Source organism: Rhamphochromis longiceps, linkage group LG12 (assembly GCF_057381845.1).
Source record: "Rhamphochromis longiceps isolate RC_006_pf linkage group LG12, R_longiceps_female_GT1.1, whole genome shotgun sequence".
Taxonomy (NCBI): Eukaryota; Metazoa; Chordata; class Actinopteri; order Cichliformes; family Cichlidae; genus Rhamphochromis; species Rhamphochromis longiceps.
Window position 1 is genome coordinate 25,309,657 of NC_140568.1, and position 14,552 is coordinate 25,324,208.

The 14,552-nt window shown below is 37.5% G+C and overlaps 1 protein-coding gene and 1 pseudogene across 1 annotated transcript; both read right to left on the bottom strand.

The window, feature by feature from the left end:
* Positions 1–3,951: 3,951 nt before the first annotated feature.
* Positions 3,952–5,662, bottom strand: LOC146657320 (arrestin domain-containing protein 3-like). Its single transcript, XM_085426945.1, has 3 exons — positions 5,611–5,662; positions 4,850–5,106; positions 3,952–4,765 (listed from the first exon to the last, which is right to left on the bottom strand). The coding sequence occupies exons 1-3, from the start codon at positions 5,645–5,647 to the stop codon at positions 4,508–4,510; spliced, it is 552 nt and encodes a 183-aa protein (XP_085283071.1). The 5' UTR covers positions 5,648–5,662; the 3' UTR covers positions 3,952–4,507.
* A 2,732-nt stretch (positions 5,663–8,394) lies between these two features.
* Positions 8,395–10,059, bottom strand: LOC146657321 (arrestin domain-containing protein 3-like; annotated as a pseudogene).
* Between the last annotated feature and the right edge of the window lie 4,493 nt (positions 10,060–14,552).

The following is a 14,552-nucleotide window of genomic DNA, read 5'->3' on the forward strand; positions in this document are numbered from 1 at the left end:
ATATATATATATATATATATATATATATATATGCAGGGGCGGAGCGTGAGGGTGGCTTACTGGGCTTAAGCCCGGGTTGTTTTGTCAGAAGCCCGGGGTCTTTTGGAGTGTAATTTTTTCATAGTTAGATGCCTGGCTGACAACTGTATAAAACAAAAAGTACACACAATTTTCGAAGCACATAGTGCACACTGTGGGAATTTACGACTGTGCGTGAATCCCCCCTGATATTGGTATGATCCGAGCTCAGGCACTAAGCGACTGAGCGAGAGGGCGGGGCAGCTGCTGCCTGTAAGTGCGCTGTTGGAGAAACAGAGCCAGCCATACTAAGGAGAGCTTAAGTTTGACCAGTAGTGATGGGATTTCCGGCTCTTTTTAGAGACCCGGCTCTTTCGGTTTGGCTCACTACAAAGAGCCGGGTCTCTCGGCTCCGAACCGGCTCTTCAGGTTGTTTTGTTGCTTTAATTTATTTATTGTTAACAATAATATAAAATTATGCACAAAAGGAATTACTAACGTAAGAAAAAGTGGTTTTATTTATATATGTTTATATATAAATATATGCGGTGGCCCCTAGAGACAAAACACATACAAACTCCAAAACACATTTCTAGCATGAACTGAACTTCCAAAGCAGAGCTACTAGATCACTTAAATTACACAATTGAAAGCATGAAAGCATATGTGTATTGTTTGTGTATTTATACACAGGCACTCATATATATTCAAATAATTTAAAAACAATGTTCATTTACCTGTTACTACCACACACCAAATCCGGTCGTTGGTACTTGCTGGCTTGTGTAGCCACTAGGTAACAAAAGCTCAACACTGCACCTAGCATCCTGGAGCACTTCTGTTGTCTTTTGTACGTGTTTTGAGTTTTTATGTGCTTCTGAGTTTGTACGTGCTTCAGAGTTCGTACGTGATTTGAAGTTTGTACGTGCTTTGTCTCTAGGGGCCACCGTAAATATACTTTTATTTATTCACTCCACATAAAATGTAATAAATAAATCATATAATACAAAAATCTACTATTCACATTTCAACTTTTAACTAATTAAATTTTCAGCTTTTTCCTTTTACAAATTTAAAGTAAAACAACACAATTAAATATGAATTAAAATATGAAAACTAAAAGAACATGCATATTCTCTGTCATATGGACCTGCATGAATAAACTTTCTGAATCCTTTATCATCTGCAACTGAAAATAGTTGTGGATGATTACTATACCTTTCTAATGTGACATTGTTGTCCCTGGCTCTCTTTCTCTCCCTCTGGCTCTGTTCCTGTGCTGAGTGTAACTACCGCCCCTCCCCCCTCTTCCCAGCGTAAAGCACACAGCTCGCGTGCGGAGTGAAGCGAAAAAAAGTGCTAGAGAGAGGTTGAGAGAAAGGGGGGAAAAAAACATGTGATGGCTCGCGATAAGGAGCCGGCTCGCGTCGTTCACGTCAAAGAGGCGGCTCTAAGAGCCATTTCGTTCACGAACGACCCATCACTATTGACCAGGTACCAAAGCAAATCATTCCTACCGTACAAATAATGTAAATATGACGGTGCATCACGAAAGATTGATATCAAATTGATCACTTGACCAATATTACGTTACTTGCTCTTCAAGTGAATCAACAAATGGCGAAATGAAAAGCCGAACAAATGCTATTTTTTTAGAGAGTCTTAGCTTACGTGTGTTTATTTCATATTTTCAGTTCTTACCCTCCCCGACTAAATCGGTTTCAGTTATGTACTGAAATATAAGAATGGACATTAGAGGCTTCTTTCAAAGAAAAAACTCAGGTAAATGTTATTTTATATATTATGCTTTGTATGTTGTTCAGTATATTTCTATGCAAAACAAGAGGGATTTCAGTACACAGCAGGATATTCACATTTGTAACCAGATATTTACATACACTTTAGGGAGAAAACATAAAACATTTTTACTGTACAACATCAATTTAGAGTAAACTTTTGCTTTAGATAAATATTGAAATATAATTTTGAATTAGTTAAATGTCAGAATAAAGAGAGAGAGATCTGTCTATTTATTATCACTTTCATCAAATTTAGGAGTACATATACACTAAGTTTATTGTTAATTAATAAGAAAACTCCAGAGGATTCCATTCTGAGCTGAAGAAGCTTCTGATAGGTTAGTAGAGTCCATGTGAGTAAATTGGTGGCACAGCTGTGGATGCATATAAGGCAAAACACAGAGACTGTTTCTGTAACATGGGAAAATCAAGAGATGTCAACCAAAACACCAGGAAAATAACTGTGGAGCTCCATAAGTGTGGCTCAAGTTTGAATACAATTTGGTGCCATTTGCAATTAAGAAATACAGATAGTTTCTCTCTTTACTCTTAAAGTTAACAAATATGTTTTTATATTTATCAATCTAAAAAAATAAACATTTAGTCTGATTTGATGTTGCAATTAAAAAAGTGTTTGTGTTTTGATCTGAAGAGTTTGTAAATATCTGTATATTTGATGATTGTCAGCACAAAGAGGGAGAGAGAGGAGAATGAGGACAGAACAGAGGTGGAACAAGAGCAGGTGAGACACACATGTTAGCCAAATGGTCGTTTAGCAAAAGTATCACCGTATCATAGGTCCTCATGTATCTCGTACCTAGTGTTTCTTTTTAGGTTTGTTATTTTTCAGATTCTATATTTATTAAGTCATGCAGGCTTGTTTGCACAACAAGGCTAAATAATAATATAAACTTTTCTCAATCTAAATAGTGGACTTTGGTAAAATTAAAAAATAAATGTAGTGCAGGTCTATGATGATTTTTAGTGCTACTATCATCTAGTTCTGATTCTTGTTCTGTCTTGGTTAAGTCCCAAGTAGTCCTGATTTTGAACTGTTGTAGTCCTGTTTTAATTCTGGATCAGTTCTGGGTCTGGTTGAATTGGGGTTTAGTCCTCGTGTCCTGATACAGCCCTGACCTTGTTCTTCCTTGCTGCTTAATTAAAAAACTAGTTTCAGGTGTCCTGCACATGTGATATATATCTTTCCCTATATGAAGTCATTCTTTTTTGAACAAAACTCAAAACAGAGCCAATTAATCTTTCAGTCATTTCTACCTCCCCCCCCCCCCAAAAAAAAATAAAAAATCCCACATACATACCACCCTTTTGGGCTAAGCCCCGGGTGTTTCAAATGTCTGGCTCCGCCTCTGTTTATATATATATATATATACATATATATATAGAGAGAGAGATAATAAAATTATATATATATATATATTTATATATTTATATATACATACATACATACATACATACATATAAAATTGTATTTTCTTAAGTAATTAGGCTCGTAAATGAATTTCCTCAGTGACCTGAACTTTCACACCCAAATGAGACAAAAGGGTTTAGTTTGCCCTGCGCTCTTGACTGTTACATAAGCACCCTAATTTATTCTATCTAGATCTAGATGACTGCTAATGTGCGCTCTGAGTCTTTCAACCAAGAATGCAAAATCAAAGAACCAAAACAAAAAAAAAGAAAGTCAGGTATTAATAAATTTCTTTAAAAAAAAATTAAAAAGGTGAGCAGCAGAGCACAACTAACAGGTTTTGCTACCAGTAGTTATTAAAGACAATGAGCCATGTCACATGTGGCATTATATCTATGAGAATGACCCAGCACAAATTAACACCATGAAGTGCAGAATCAACAGAAAGCTTGGAAACTTAGGAACAATAACTTCAAGCAGCATTAAACTTTACGTTGGTGTTTCTTTAACTGCTCTGAGGCAAGCACAGCTTTTTAAGGAAGCCAGACTGTTTCAGGCTGATGAAATTCTATCATGCTAAAATACCACAAGTAAAACTCATTTAACCATAAAGACACTACAGTATGTTGAGAAAAAAGGGATGAAGCATGAGAAAATGTGCGTATGATTTTTATTAATCGTAGTATAGGAACTAGCCACTGCAGATTGTTGTGTTCAACTGTCTGCTCAGTTATTTGTTAAAAAATATAATAACACCACCCGTTACTACAAAAACATTTAATCAAGGTCTTATCTTAAGATTTTCCTAGATACTTCATGGTAGTAGGCTATACAGAAAAGCAAAGTGCAGGACTGTCCACTGTTCTATTTCCAGCACACCTGTAATGTGACTTGCATTTCCTCAGTGGGAAAATAATGCAAACATTTAGTGTTCAGAGACATGATTGGTCAACAGCATCTTGTTGCTGGTCATAGTTCAGAGATCACAAATGTGAGTCTTCTGTTGTCAGATGGATTAAAAATAATTAATGTGGACAATATATAATCTCTGGAATGAGAGGATTATTTATTAAATATTTTTTTATTCCTGCTATTACACATTTAAAGGGAACAAATATGGTCAACGACTGAAATTAAACCAGAATATCAAGCTGTAAATCAACCTATTACCAATTATTCTTACTCTTATTCTCTTATTCTTGCTCTTAATTAATTGCTATTATAAAAAATAGCAATAAAAACTACATCTGCACTACAGATTCTAGGGCTTTCTATCTAAACCTGTGAAAGAGGGGTACATCCCATATGTCTCATAGGAAGGTGGTGGAGCAGAAGGTTCAGGGGCAGCTGGATTTTGTAGAAAGCTCATCCCTCCTGACATGTAAGGATTTGGAAATTGGTCAAATTCACTGGTCAAAAAGTCAGATGACTGCTGATTATCAGACCCCTCTAAAGCAGGCAGGATGACTATGTGGAACTTGACTTCTGGGTCTGAAGCATACTTCACATCCAGATAGACCTGTGGTGGAAAAAGAGTCAACATTACCATGCAACCCCATTGATGCAGAACAACATAAAAGTGAAGATAGATAGGCTTACCCACCCGGAGTCTACACTCTACTTTGATGATGTTGCAGTTTAGGATTGAGGTGGTCACGGTGGAAGGTACGGTGATGATCCTGGTGACAGTCTGACCTGCCGAGTGTGGGATGGCTTCACCCTCCTCCTTCAGGATGTCTTTTGTTTCAACTTTCCTTTTCTTATTTGCAAAGTAGCTGTATTTCCTGTACAGACAGTACTTGGGCTTAATGTCACGAGAGGACTTGTTCTGAATTGAAGCCATGACCCTTATGCCTTCTCCTGGAAAAACAACAATAACAGGTTATACATGAGCGTTACGCTCTGTTTGCCATGAATTTACAAATAATCAAAAAACTGGTTACAGAAATATGAAACTTTTAAGTTGCGAGTGTCACTATTACAAAATCAATGACTTGCATTAATTCCGCACAGAAGACAAATGCATTTAATTATATGAGTTTAAAGTTTGACAGCAGTACTACAAGGAGAGGACGGTTTGAGGTCATGTACCAAGATTACATTTGGACATTTCCTGGTATGCGTTTAGGAGTGAAGTATTTACATCACATTTAGTTCCCAGTCTTTACTTCCATGGCCTGTGACCTACATTAGATATCATCTTATCTTTAGACCATAAATGTGTTCCATGAGCAAATTGACCTTGAGCTGCACATGTTTCAGCTATAGATGAATTTCAATGTGTTCTATTGCCATTTTCTACTGTAATCCACTATTAGAATGACGTGCAGATTGACTGTGTGGTTCAGTAATGGTTTAAATTACCTTGGCAGAAGCCTGTTTTTGCAATGCTTACATCCATTGGCCACAGATCCCGTTGAGAAGAGCTTCATTTTCTTATCAATCATATTTTGCTGTGGGCTCTAACATAAAAAAAGGGTGAATTTTAGAAAATCTGTGTGTGCATGTGTGTATTTGTTCAACAACAATGTAAGGGTACCATCATCACTGGATCATGGTTTGTCTTTTGGATGAGGGTAAACTCTGCCTTCGCTTTGCTGTCCATTCTCATCGACCGGTTCAGATTTGCCTCGACTGTGTACAAAATCTTTCCACATGAGCCCTTGAAGGAGGACGGCAGGTCTCTGTAAGATGTGGCAACAAAAGGTGCAATGAAACTTAAATGAAAGGATATTGTTACAGAAAATAAAGAAACATGTTTGAATATGTTTATATGGAACACCAATGGAAATAATTTTGTTCAGAAGAAAACTCACTGCACTGGAATCTGAAAGGTGAATGGGTAGACATGGCAGCCAGGGGAAAGATCATTTTTGCCTAAGGAACAATGAATTAGTCAGATAGCATGTTTTTTTTTATGTCTGATTAAAGGAAGGTTTGTAAATTTGTCTCTGTGACTGTTTTTAGAAGGGCTGCTCATTGAAATAGCAGGTTTGCAAATAGTTCTGAAGAAGAGAGAAAATTACAGAAAGAGAAGAGCAGGATAATGTTATTCCTGCTATTATTGCTGCCATCAGCTGGTCAAGATTGTACTAACCTTACTAGTTAAAAGGCATTTTTTGTATAAATGATCATTCAAATAAAAGCTTTTCTGTTAACAGTAGCAGATTAATTAAACATACCACGATTTAAAATGATTACAGCATTGTGCTAAATTGAAAGACATTAGCTTACCCATAGATTCCTGAATGACAAACTGCTTGATGCTGAAGTACTTCTCTTTGCTTTGGTAAGTCACAATAGTTTTCCCATAATTTTCAGTCCATGACACTTGAGCTTTTCCCTTCAGCTTTACAAAGAGTGACTGTACTTCACACTCATTAGTTAATTCAAATGTAACTTGTCCCATGAGATAATCACCACTACTGAAAGTGTTGCTTTTGTTTAGGGGATTGTATCCCACTGTAAAGTTCTTAACACTACTTGACATAGTACACTGTTCAAAGCTGCAAGTACAGTAAATGCCAGATAAGCATGAGGAGAGAGGTTTTATGTGTCATGAGGAGGGTTTGTAGGTGCAAGTACACAGAGTTTTGATAATAATTAAACCACAGGGCCCTAAAATATTCATGTTTATTGATAAGAAACATTGTAAATGTCTGCTAGAGTAATTAAATCTTGTGTAAATAAAATGTGTAGGCATGGTTCTTCTATAAATGAAATTATGAAACACTAACCTCGTACTAGTGTGTGTAGGCGCAAATAGCATTATGGACAATAAGGTGTGACTTGCATGGATCATGGAGTTAAACATGTGGTTAAACACTGGAAATGTTGAGTGTTTACTTAAAGGAGAGTGCATCCATATACCAGTGTGTCTAAAGGTAAAGTTACATAAAAAGTCCTCATTATTCTGTGGTCGTAGCCCATTGGCCAAATCTGGCCCATTGTGTTCTCATGCACACCTGTTGGCCAGTCAGGTTTCTATTCATTAGCCACTCCAGCTACAAGGCTCAGACTCCGTGACTTGTTGCCTTTTTTTGGAAGCCCCGCACAGCTCATATCTCAAGTTTTGACACATTCGTTTGTTTTGTTTTTTTATTGAAGTGTTATACACCAGGTCTGAGTTTGTATCTGGCACAGATGTGGTGCTGCTGTTAGCAAAGTCTGTCCGGACACAGTCGTATGAAGACATCCCAGAGCAGAGCTTCAAAGTGTTTGGTTAAAGGAGTGCATTTGTAAAAGCCTTTTTTAGTCTTATCCATCACTCAAAGGATTTCATAATACATATACCTGTTTACATACACATTCCTTTTACATGCACATTTTTTTTATTCCACACTGGTAATACACTAGGGCCCATTTGTGGGGCTCAGTATATTTGCTGTGGACATGTGGATGTCTCAGAAACAATCTCAGCATTAGGATTATTGTTATGGGCTATTTATCAGTTTCCCATAAACAGTACTTGAAGAACAGTACAAACACATTTTTTCTTAAACCTCAATACCCATCAGCATCAATATACCGCAGCATATAAAGTGAAATTTATAAATCCATATATTTAGAACAAATTAGCTCTGTGTATTAATGCTGTAGACCAAATAAAAGGATTACTTCAATAGTACCTTTCAAGATAAACATCACACAGTGCTTCCCAACAAAACATTAGATCACAAAAAAAAAGCTCAAATAAGCCTGACTACATCTTTTTTAAAACTTAAAACGAACTAATATTAAAAATATTATAATTATAATTAAATATATTCAATGAGTGTATTTTATGGATTCACAGAATCTGCTCCTGCTGGCCCTGTTCTACTCTACAGCAATAAAGATATTTATGCACTGAGTGGCAAAGATTTGATATTTAAAAATCCATCTGTTAAAAATGTATCAAAATACGCCTCGGTCATGGAAATCTTCTATCATCACACTGATAAAATAAATGAAAATATACATTTTCTCTGAGGCACTAAGTAATGTCTGGAATAAATGTTTTTATAAGTGGCTATATACAGTGATTTTTTTATAGATTTCATATCATCTCTGTAACACATCGTGTTACTTCCTTGAGCTATTCAGAATATTTAAATCAGAATCAAAAATAAAAAGAGCCCAGTACCCTCCAAATCTGTAGCCGAGCTTCTAGGACTTTCTGTCTGAACTGTTCAGGGAGGGGTACATGTCATATGTCTCACAGGAAGGTGGTAAGCCATCAACTCCAGGGGCAGCTGGATTTTGTAGAAAGCTTGTCCCTTCTGGAAAGTCAGAGTTTGGAGATGCTTCAAATCCACTGGCTGAATAGTCAGATGACTGCTGCTTATCAGACCCCTCTAAAGCAGGCAGGATGATTATGGGGAACTTGATCTCTGGGTCTGAAGCATACTTCACATCCAGATGGACCTAGAAAGAGTCAGTGCTTATTAGACTCGTAATGCATACTTGATTAAATAAAGATATTAACAAGGCCTGGGAAATACTTTCAGGAAGATGAAATAGGCCTATTCACCCGGAGTCTGTTCTCTAATTTGATGATGTTGCAGTTTAGGACTGAGGCGGTCTCGGTGGAAGGGACGGTGATGATCTTGGTGACTGTCTGGTGACTGACTGTGGGATGGCTTCACCCTCCTCTTTCAGGATGTCTTTTGTTTCAAGTTTCCTTTTCTTATTTGCAAAGTAGCTGTTCTTTCTGTAGAGACAGTACTTGAGTTTAATGTCACGAGAGGATTTGTTCTGAACTGAAGCCATGACCTTTATGTCTTCTCCTGGAAAAACAACAACATCAGGTTAAAGTTCTGTCCTACAATATAATTACATTGATGTTATGCTGCATACAAAGCTGTGGAGCTGTGGATTTCAGTACTGCAAACTTTTAAGAGTTTAAGCTGTGTCATCATCTGTTTGATCTTTGCAGGAATGAGTTCGCAAAGGTTTTAAGATTTTCTATATTTCTGCAAAAATATAACACATTTCACATTTAACCAACATGTGCACTACATGCCTTATCTGTCATCATAGTCTATCTTCAGTCATAAAAAGATTCCCTGTGGAGTGAATGTATATTTCAGTAATGTGAGATTGCGAGCAAGTCATAATTACCTTGGAGGAAGGCTGTTTTTGGAATGCTTACATCCATGGCCACTGATCCTGATGTGAAGAGGTTCATCTTCTTATCAGTCATATTTTGCTGCAGAGTCTGAGAAGAAAATCACAATTTATGTACATGCAGTGTTAATTCAGGAGTGTAACATATAGCAGTTTGTAAGGGTACCATAAGCTCTCCATCAAGGTTTCCTTTGTGGATGAGAGTGAACTCTGCCTTTGCTTTGCTGTCTTTTCTCACTGAGTGGCTCAGATTTGCCTCCAATCTATACACAATCTTTCCATGTGAGCCCCTGAAGGAGGAGGGCAGCTCTCTGTAAGACAGGACAATACTATTAACAAATCAAAGTGGGTGAGTGGCAGGATATCATTTAAGGAAAAATTGAAAACACTCAAGAGTGCTTATCCTTATAATAATAGTTTTTTAATAAGTAATTATTGGGGGTTGACTTGCACGGCAATTAAAGTTGCAAGAAAAAAAATATGATTGCAGGCAGGGGCGATTCTAGGATCAGAGCTTTGGGGGGTGCTGAGCACCCAGAGAGCTGCTCAGCCAGGCAAGATAATCTTTACTCGTCACGCTGAGACCCTGTCTCTGTCAGTCCCTGCATCCTTAAATGTCTCCAGTTGTACAGAGTTCCCTCTGGATGTCTCTTTGGTGCATTTAAACCCCTGTTCCTTCCTGTCCTCATCATCTGTTGTCTTCATCTCCGTTATCAGTCATCATAATTTTACCATCTCTGTGCAAGTCTGCAAATTTCTTTATTAAATCATAAGATTCTTAAATTCATCAAGTCTCTCTGTGCTTGGGTCCTTGTCAAAAAAACACGACATCACTGTTTTGTAAATTTTAACACAAGTTAATTCCCACAATTGTGAAAGAAAAGCAAAAGTCTGTAACAAAACCATCAAATCTGATAAAGGTTATTTAAATGCTGCAAAAGAAGAAGGGATTGGAATAAAAAAATACATATCCTAACCTTAATTACTGGGGGAAAATTATGAATGATGATCATAGTGAGTAAGAAGTAAACTGAGGGCATTTTTTGGACAGAGATTCACTTTTAATGTGTATGTATAATACAGATACATAAAAATACACTCCAAAAATAGAGTCCTTGAAATGTACAAAATATTGATAGAAAAATTATAAAAATGGAGGCAACAATGTATACAATGTATGAAAAGATCTTTACTGCAGATACTACTATGGCTCTGCAGATTTTTTATTTTATTTTAACCTATGTCGCCTCACCCTGAGGTTGGAAAATCTGTCTATCACTTTTTGGTGGTCAAGTCTCTCAAGCAGTTTAACAGTTTCTGTTTTGCCTGTCACTGTTCCCTGTCTGTTTTCTTACCTGGTTCTTCCTGACCTTGTACTCTCTCCCTCTTTGGAATGATAATCACAAATAGACTGTATTCAATTAGATGAAAAAAAAAATATTATTACGATCACTAATAAAAAAGTCCTCTCTCAGTGTACTTTCAAGCAATTTAAAGTTTTAGATTTTAAATTGGCTGTATAAATTTTAATGGGAGCAACAGGGCGGTCAAATGTCGCTGATTTTATTACACAGTAGGACGGATTGTAGCGAACATGTCGGAAAACACGTTTTCAACACTGTAGGTTACCTGGGTGTAAAGTTTTTCAGCTAAAAAGAAACATGGTGTGACTCCTACCCAACTATATAAAGAGTAACTGAAGGTTAAATGCAGCTAATATGTCCTGTGTTAAGCCAGGCACTCACACCTCAGCTCCGCTGCATCTCAGCCACCATCGCTCTGGCAGAAAGGACGCTAGAGCCAGAGCAGGGGAGAGCCGAGCTGGAACAAACCATTTGGGGAGGGTATCTATACTTTTGTTGTTAAAATGTTCCGTCTCAATTAAGCACTGTATGCTTTTTATATTTTTAGTAGTGTGTCACACAAACAGCAAATATTGTCAAAAAAGTAAGAAATCTTTGGGGGTGCTTTGATTCATTTTGGGGGTTCATTGAAAGACATAAGCGTACTTACCCTGAGATTCCTGAATGACAAACTGCTTGATGGTGAAGTATTTGTCTTTGCTGTAAAAGGTTATGACGGTTTTTCCGCCTTTCCCTTCAGCTTTACAAAGAGTGACTGTATTTTGCATTCCTGTGACAACTCCAGTGTATTTTGTCCTGTAATATAATCGCCACTAGCAAAAGTATTGCTTTTGTTAATGGGATCATATCCCACTAAAAAGCTCTTAATAATATTTGGCATAACGCTATCAAACGCTGCACAGTGCTACAAAAACAGCAAGTGCCAGCTAAGTGTGAGCAGCGAGGTTTTCTATCTCATGACGAGAGTCATCTTACAAAGAACTTTGGTAATAATTAAACCACAGGGACCTAAATAAGTGCTAGCACGTGGTTCTCCCGGGCCACCTGTTGTGGGATTGTTGGAAAACTTTGAGCAATATATATGATCATGTGATTGAACTGGGGAAATATTAAATATTTACTAAAAGGAAAGTGCATCTAGGTAAGGCTATTAAAAATAAATAAATATAAAATCCTCATTAATTAGTCTATGGTCAAGCCCTATGGACAAATCTGGTCTCACGCATGTTTTAATGTTTACCCGTTTGTTTCTATTCATCAGCCACTCCAGCTACACAAATTGTCTTCTTTGGGAAAGCCACACCCAAGCCCTCTACTCTTGAGCTATGTTTGTTTGCTTGTTTGTTTATTTGTTTATTTTTTACGTGAACTGTAATCTGTCTAGTCTGAGCTGTATGTAGGACCTCACCTAACACATTCAAACTTGGCCTGGAGTTAATCTCAACTAAAAATCTGAAAAGCTGTGTGAGCGGATATGGCAAAAACGCTGTTCTACCAGGTTGACAAAATCTGTCCCGAGACATGCATATGAAGACCTTCCGAAGCAGGCCGCTATAGAAATGTTTTAGGAAAGAAATGATATGTATGATGTATGAAATATGAGCATGCTGTTTCTGTAAGTGAATGAATGATGAAATTGAAATAATGCAGTTTCCTCAATGAGGTCACTGTTACCACGTGTACATGTAAACAGCATTACTCACACAGCACGTGGTAGCACGTGATATTCCTAAATCACCTGTTGTGGGTGTGTTAAACTTTACAGTCCCAAGCATGGGTCATGTGACTAAACACAGTGGAAATACTCCAGGGAAATATGAAGTATTTAAAGGTAGTGTTACAGAGTGTAGCCAAAATGAAATCTTTATTCTTCTTATTTGAGATTTTTTAAGGTCTTGTCTTTTTACAAAAGAGATGAATAATATATTTCAACTGTGTTTTCTTCTAATGCTTTCTGGACTAAACTCGACTCATCGTAGCACATGACAATTGAGTGTACTACTTATTATACTGCATGCCATTTCATTGCACATATCATACACCTGATTTGATGCAAACATCATTGAACTTTCACATCAATATAACTATATTATTTTCAATTATTGTGGTGTGCCTTGATGATCTGGTTTGTCCTCTGACAGTTTGAAAATACTATAAGGATGTCAGCAGGTTGTGAATATTAATATTAATCCTGTATTAAACTTGTAAAGAGACTAATATTGATCCTGTATATTTGATTTCAGCAAGTAATTGCAGACTACAGGATGCTGAGAAACCAAAAAGTGAGGGAACTTTAAAACCACACCAACATACCAATATATATTTTTCATTACATGTAATACAGGAGATGTCATTTCTGTCTACCCTAATGACCACTGCAGATTGTTACACACTTTTCATCTTAATTATTTGTTATGTTAGTTGTTAGTTATGGATCATGAAGGGAAAGTGGCAAACAGAGACTGCTCATGTACAGCGCCCTGAGTTCTGTGTCTTTGGGTAAGAGGTAAACTGCTAAATTGCACCTTTTCATCCTTAAACCTGCACGCTGCTGCCCTCTATGGGAAATAAGATGGACTGCAGCATATTTACAACCAGGGCACAGTAGCACAACAGCAAGCTCAACTAGTCTGATAACAAACACAGGCATCAAATTTTAGTTGAAGTTCGTGTGTGTTATTTAATTTATGCAAATACTACATTAGATCACAGAGAGATACTCCCATACAGCTTATGACAAAATTTAATCCGAAGTGATTGATGGCCCTAATCATGACCTTTTGACCTCCCCCCTCCCCCCCGGAAGTGTGTAATGAGCGTGACGAATTGCATCCGGAGAAGGGGGGGCGGGAAACCCCCGACATCCGGAGAAGGGGGGGGGAAACCTCCGGAAGCGCGCCATCTGTTGTTGGGAAAAAAAAGTTTTTAGAGGGAGGGACTGCAGCAGGGGAGGAGAATAAAAAGCAGAGAGGAGGCGTCACAATTTCTAAGGCACAGACACACAAGATGGATCCTTTCATTCTGCAGCCCAGCAGCGCTCCTGTTTACTTGGACGGCGAAGAAATCTGCTCTCCCTCCGAACCCTCGAGCATGGGGGGCAGCAGCTGATTCTACATCTACTAAAATTACATCCGCTCTGTCTCTCTATACACCATAGAGAGACAGAGCGGATGTAATTTTAGTTTCTTAAGCTGCACCGGCGTTTGTAATGGAAATAAAGAGTGACTTCCTGTAGAGATTTCAATAGTATTTTATTTTCCTATAATACAGACGCTGTAAAAAACCTTTAAGATACACCATAGCTTGTGATGAAAAGAAGAACTTTCTATCCGCTTGTAACCTACAGGCTGCCTACCCTATATGTGTAAAAAATGAATAAATATCCCTTAGTGAATACTACTTTTCCTTTTGAGAGACTGAAAAACAAACCATAATTGCCGTGACAGGCGATCTTGTTTCACACACACACACACACACACACCGCGGGTCAAAGAGGAGTGAGATGACTTCCTGTAGAGAACCGTTTCTTTCAATAGTAATTTTATTTTCCTATAATACAGACGCAGTAAAAAACCTTTAAGATACACCATAGCTTATGATGAAAAGAAGAACTTTCTATCCACTTGTAACCTACAGGCTGCCTACCCCGTATGTGTAAAAAATTGAATAAATATCCCTTAGTGAATACTACTTTTCCTTTTGAGAGTCCTTTTTACAAGAGACTGAAAAAACAAACCATAATTGCCGTGACAGGCGATCTTGTTTCACGCACACACGCACACACCGCGGGTCAAGGAGGAATGAGACAGCGGAAGAGTTTTTTTCTTCATTACT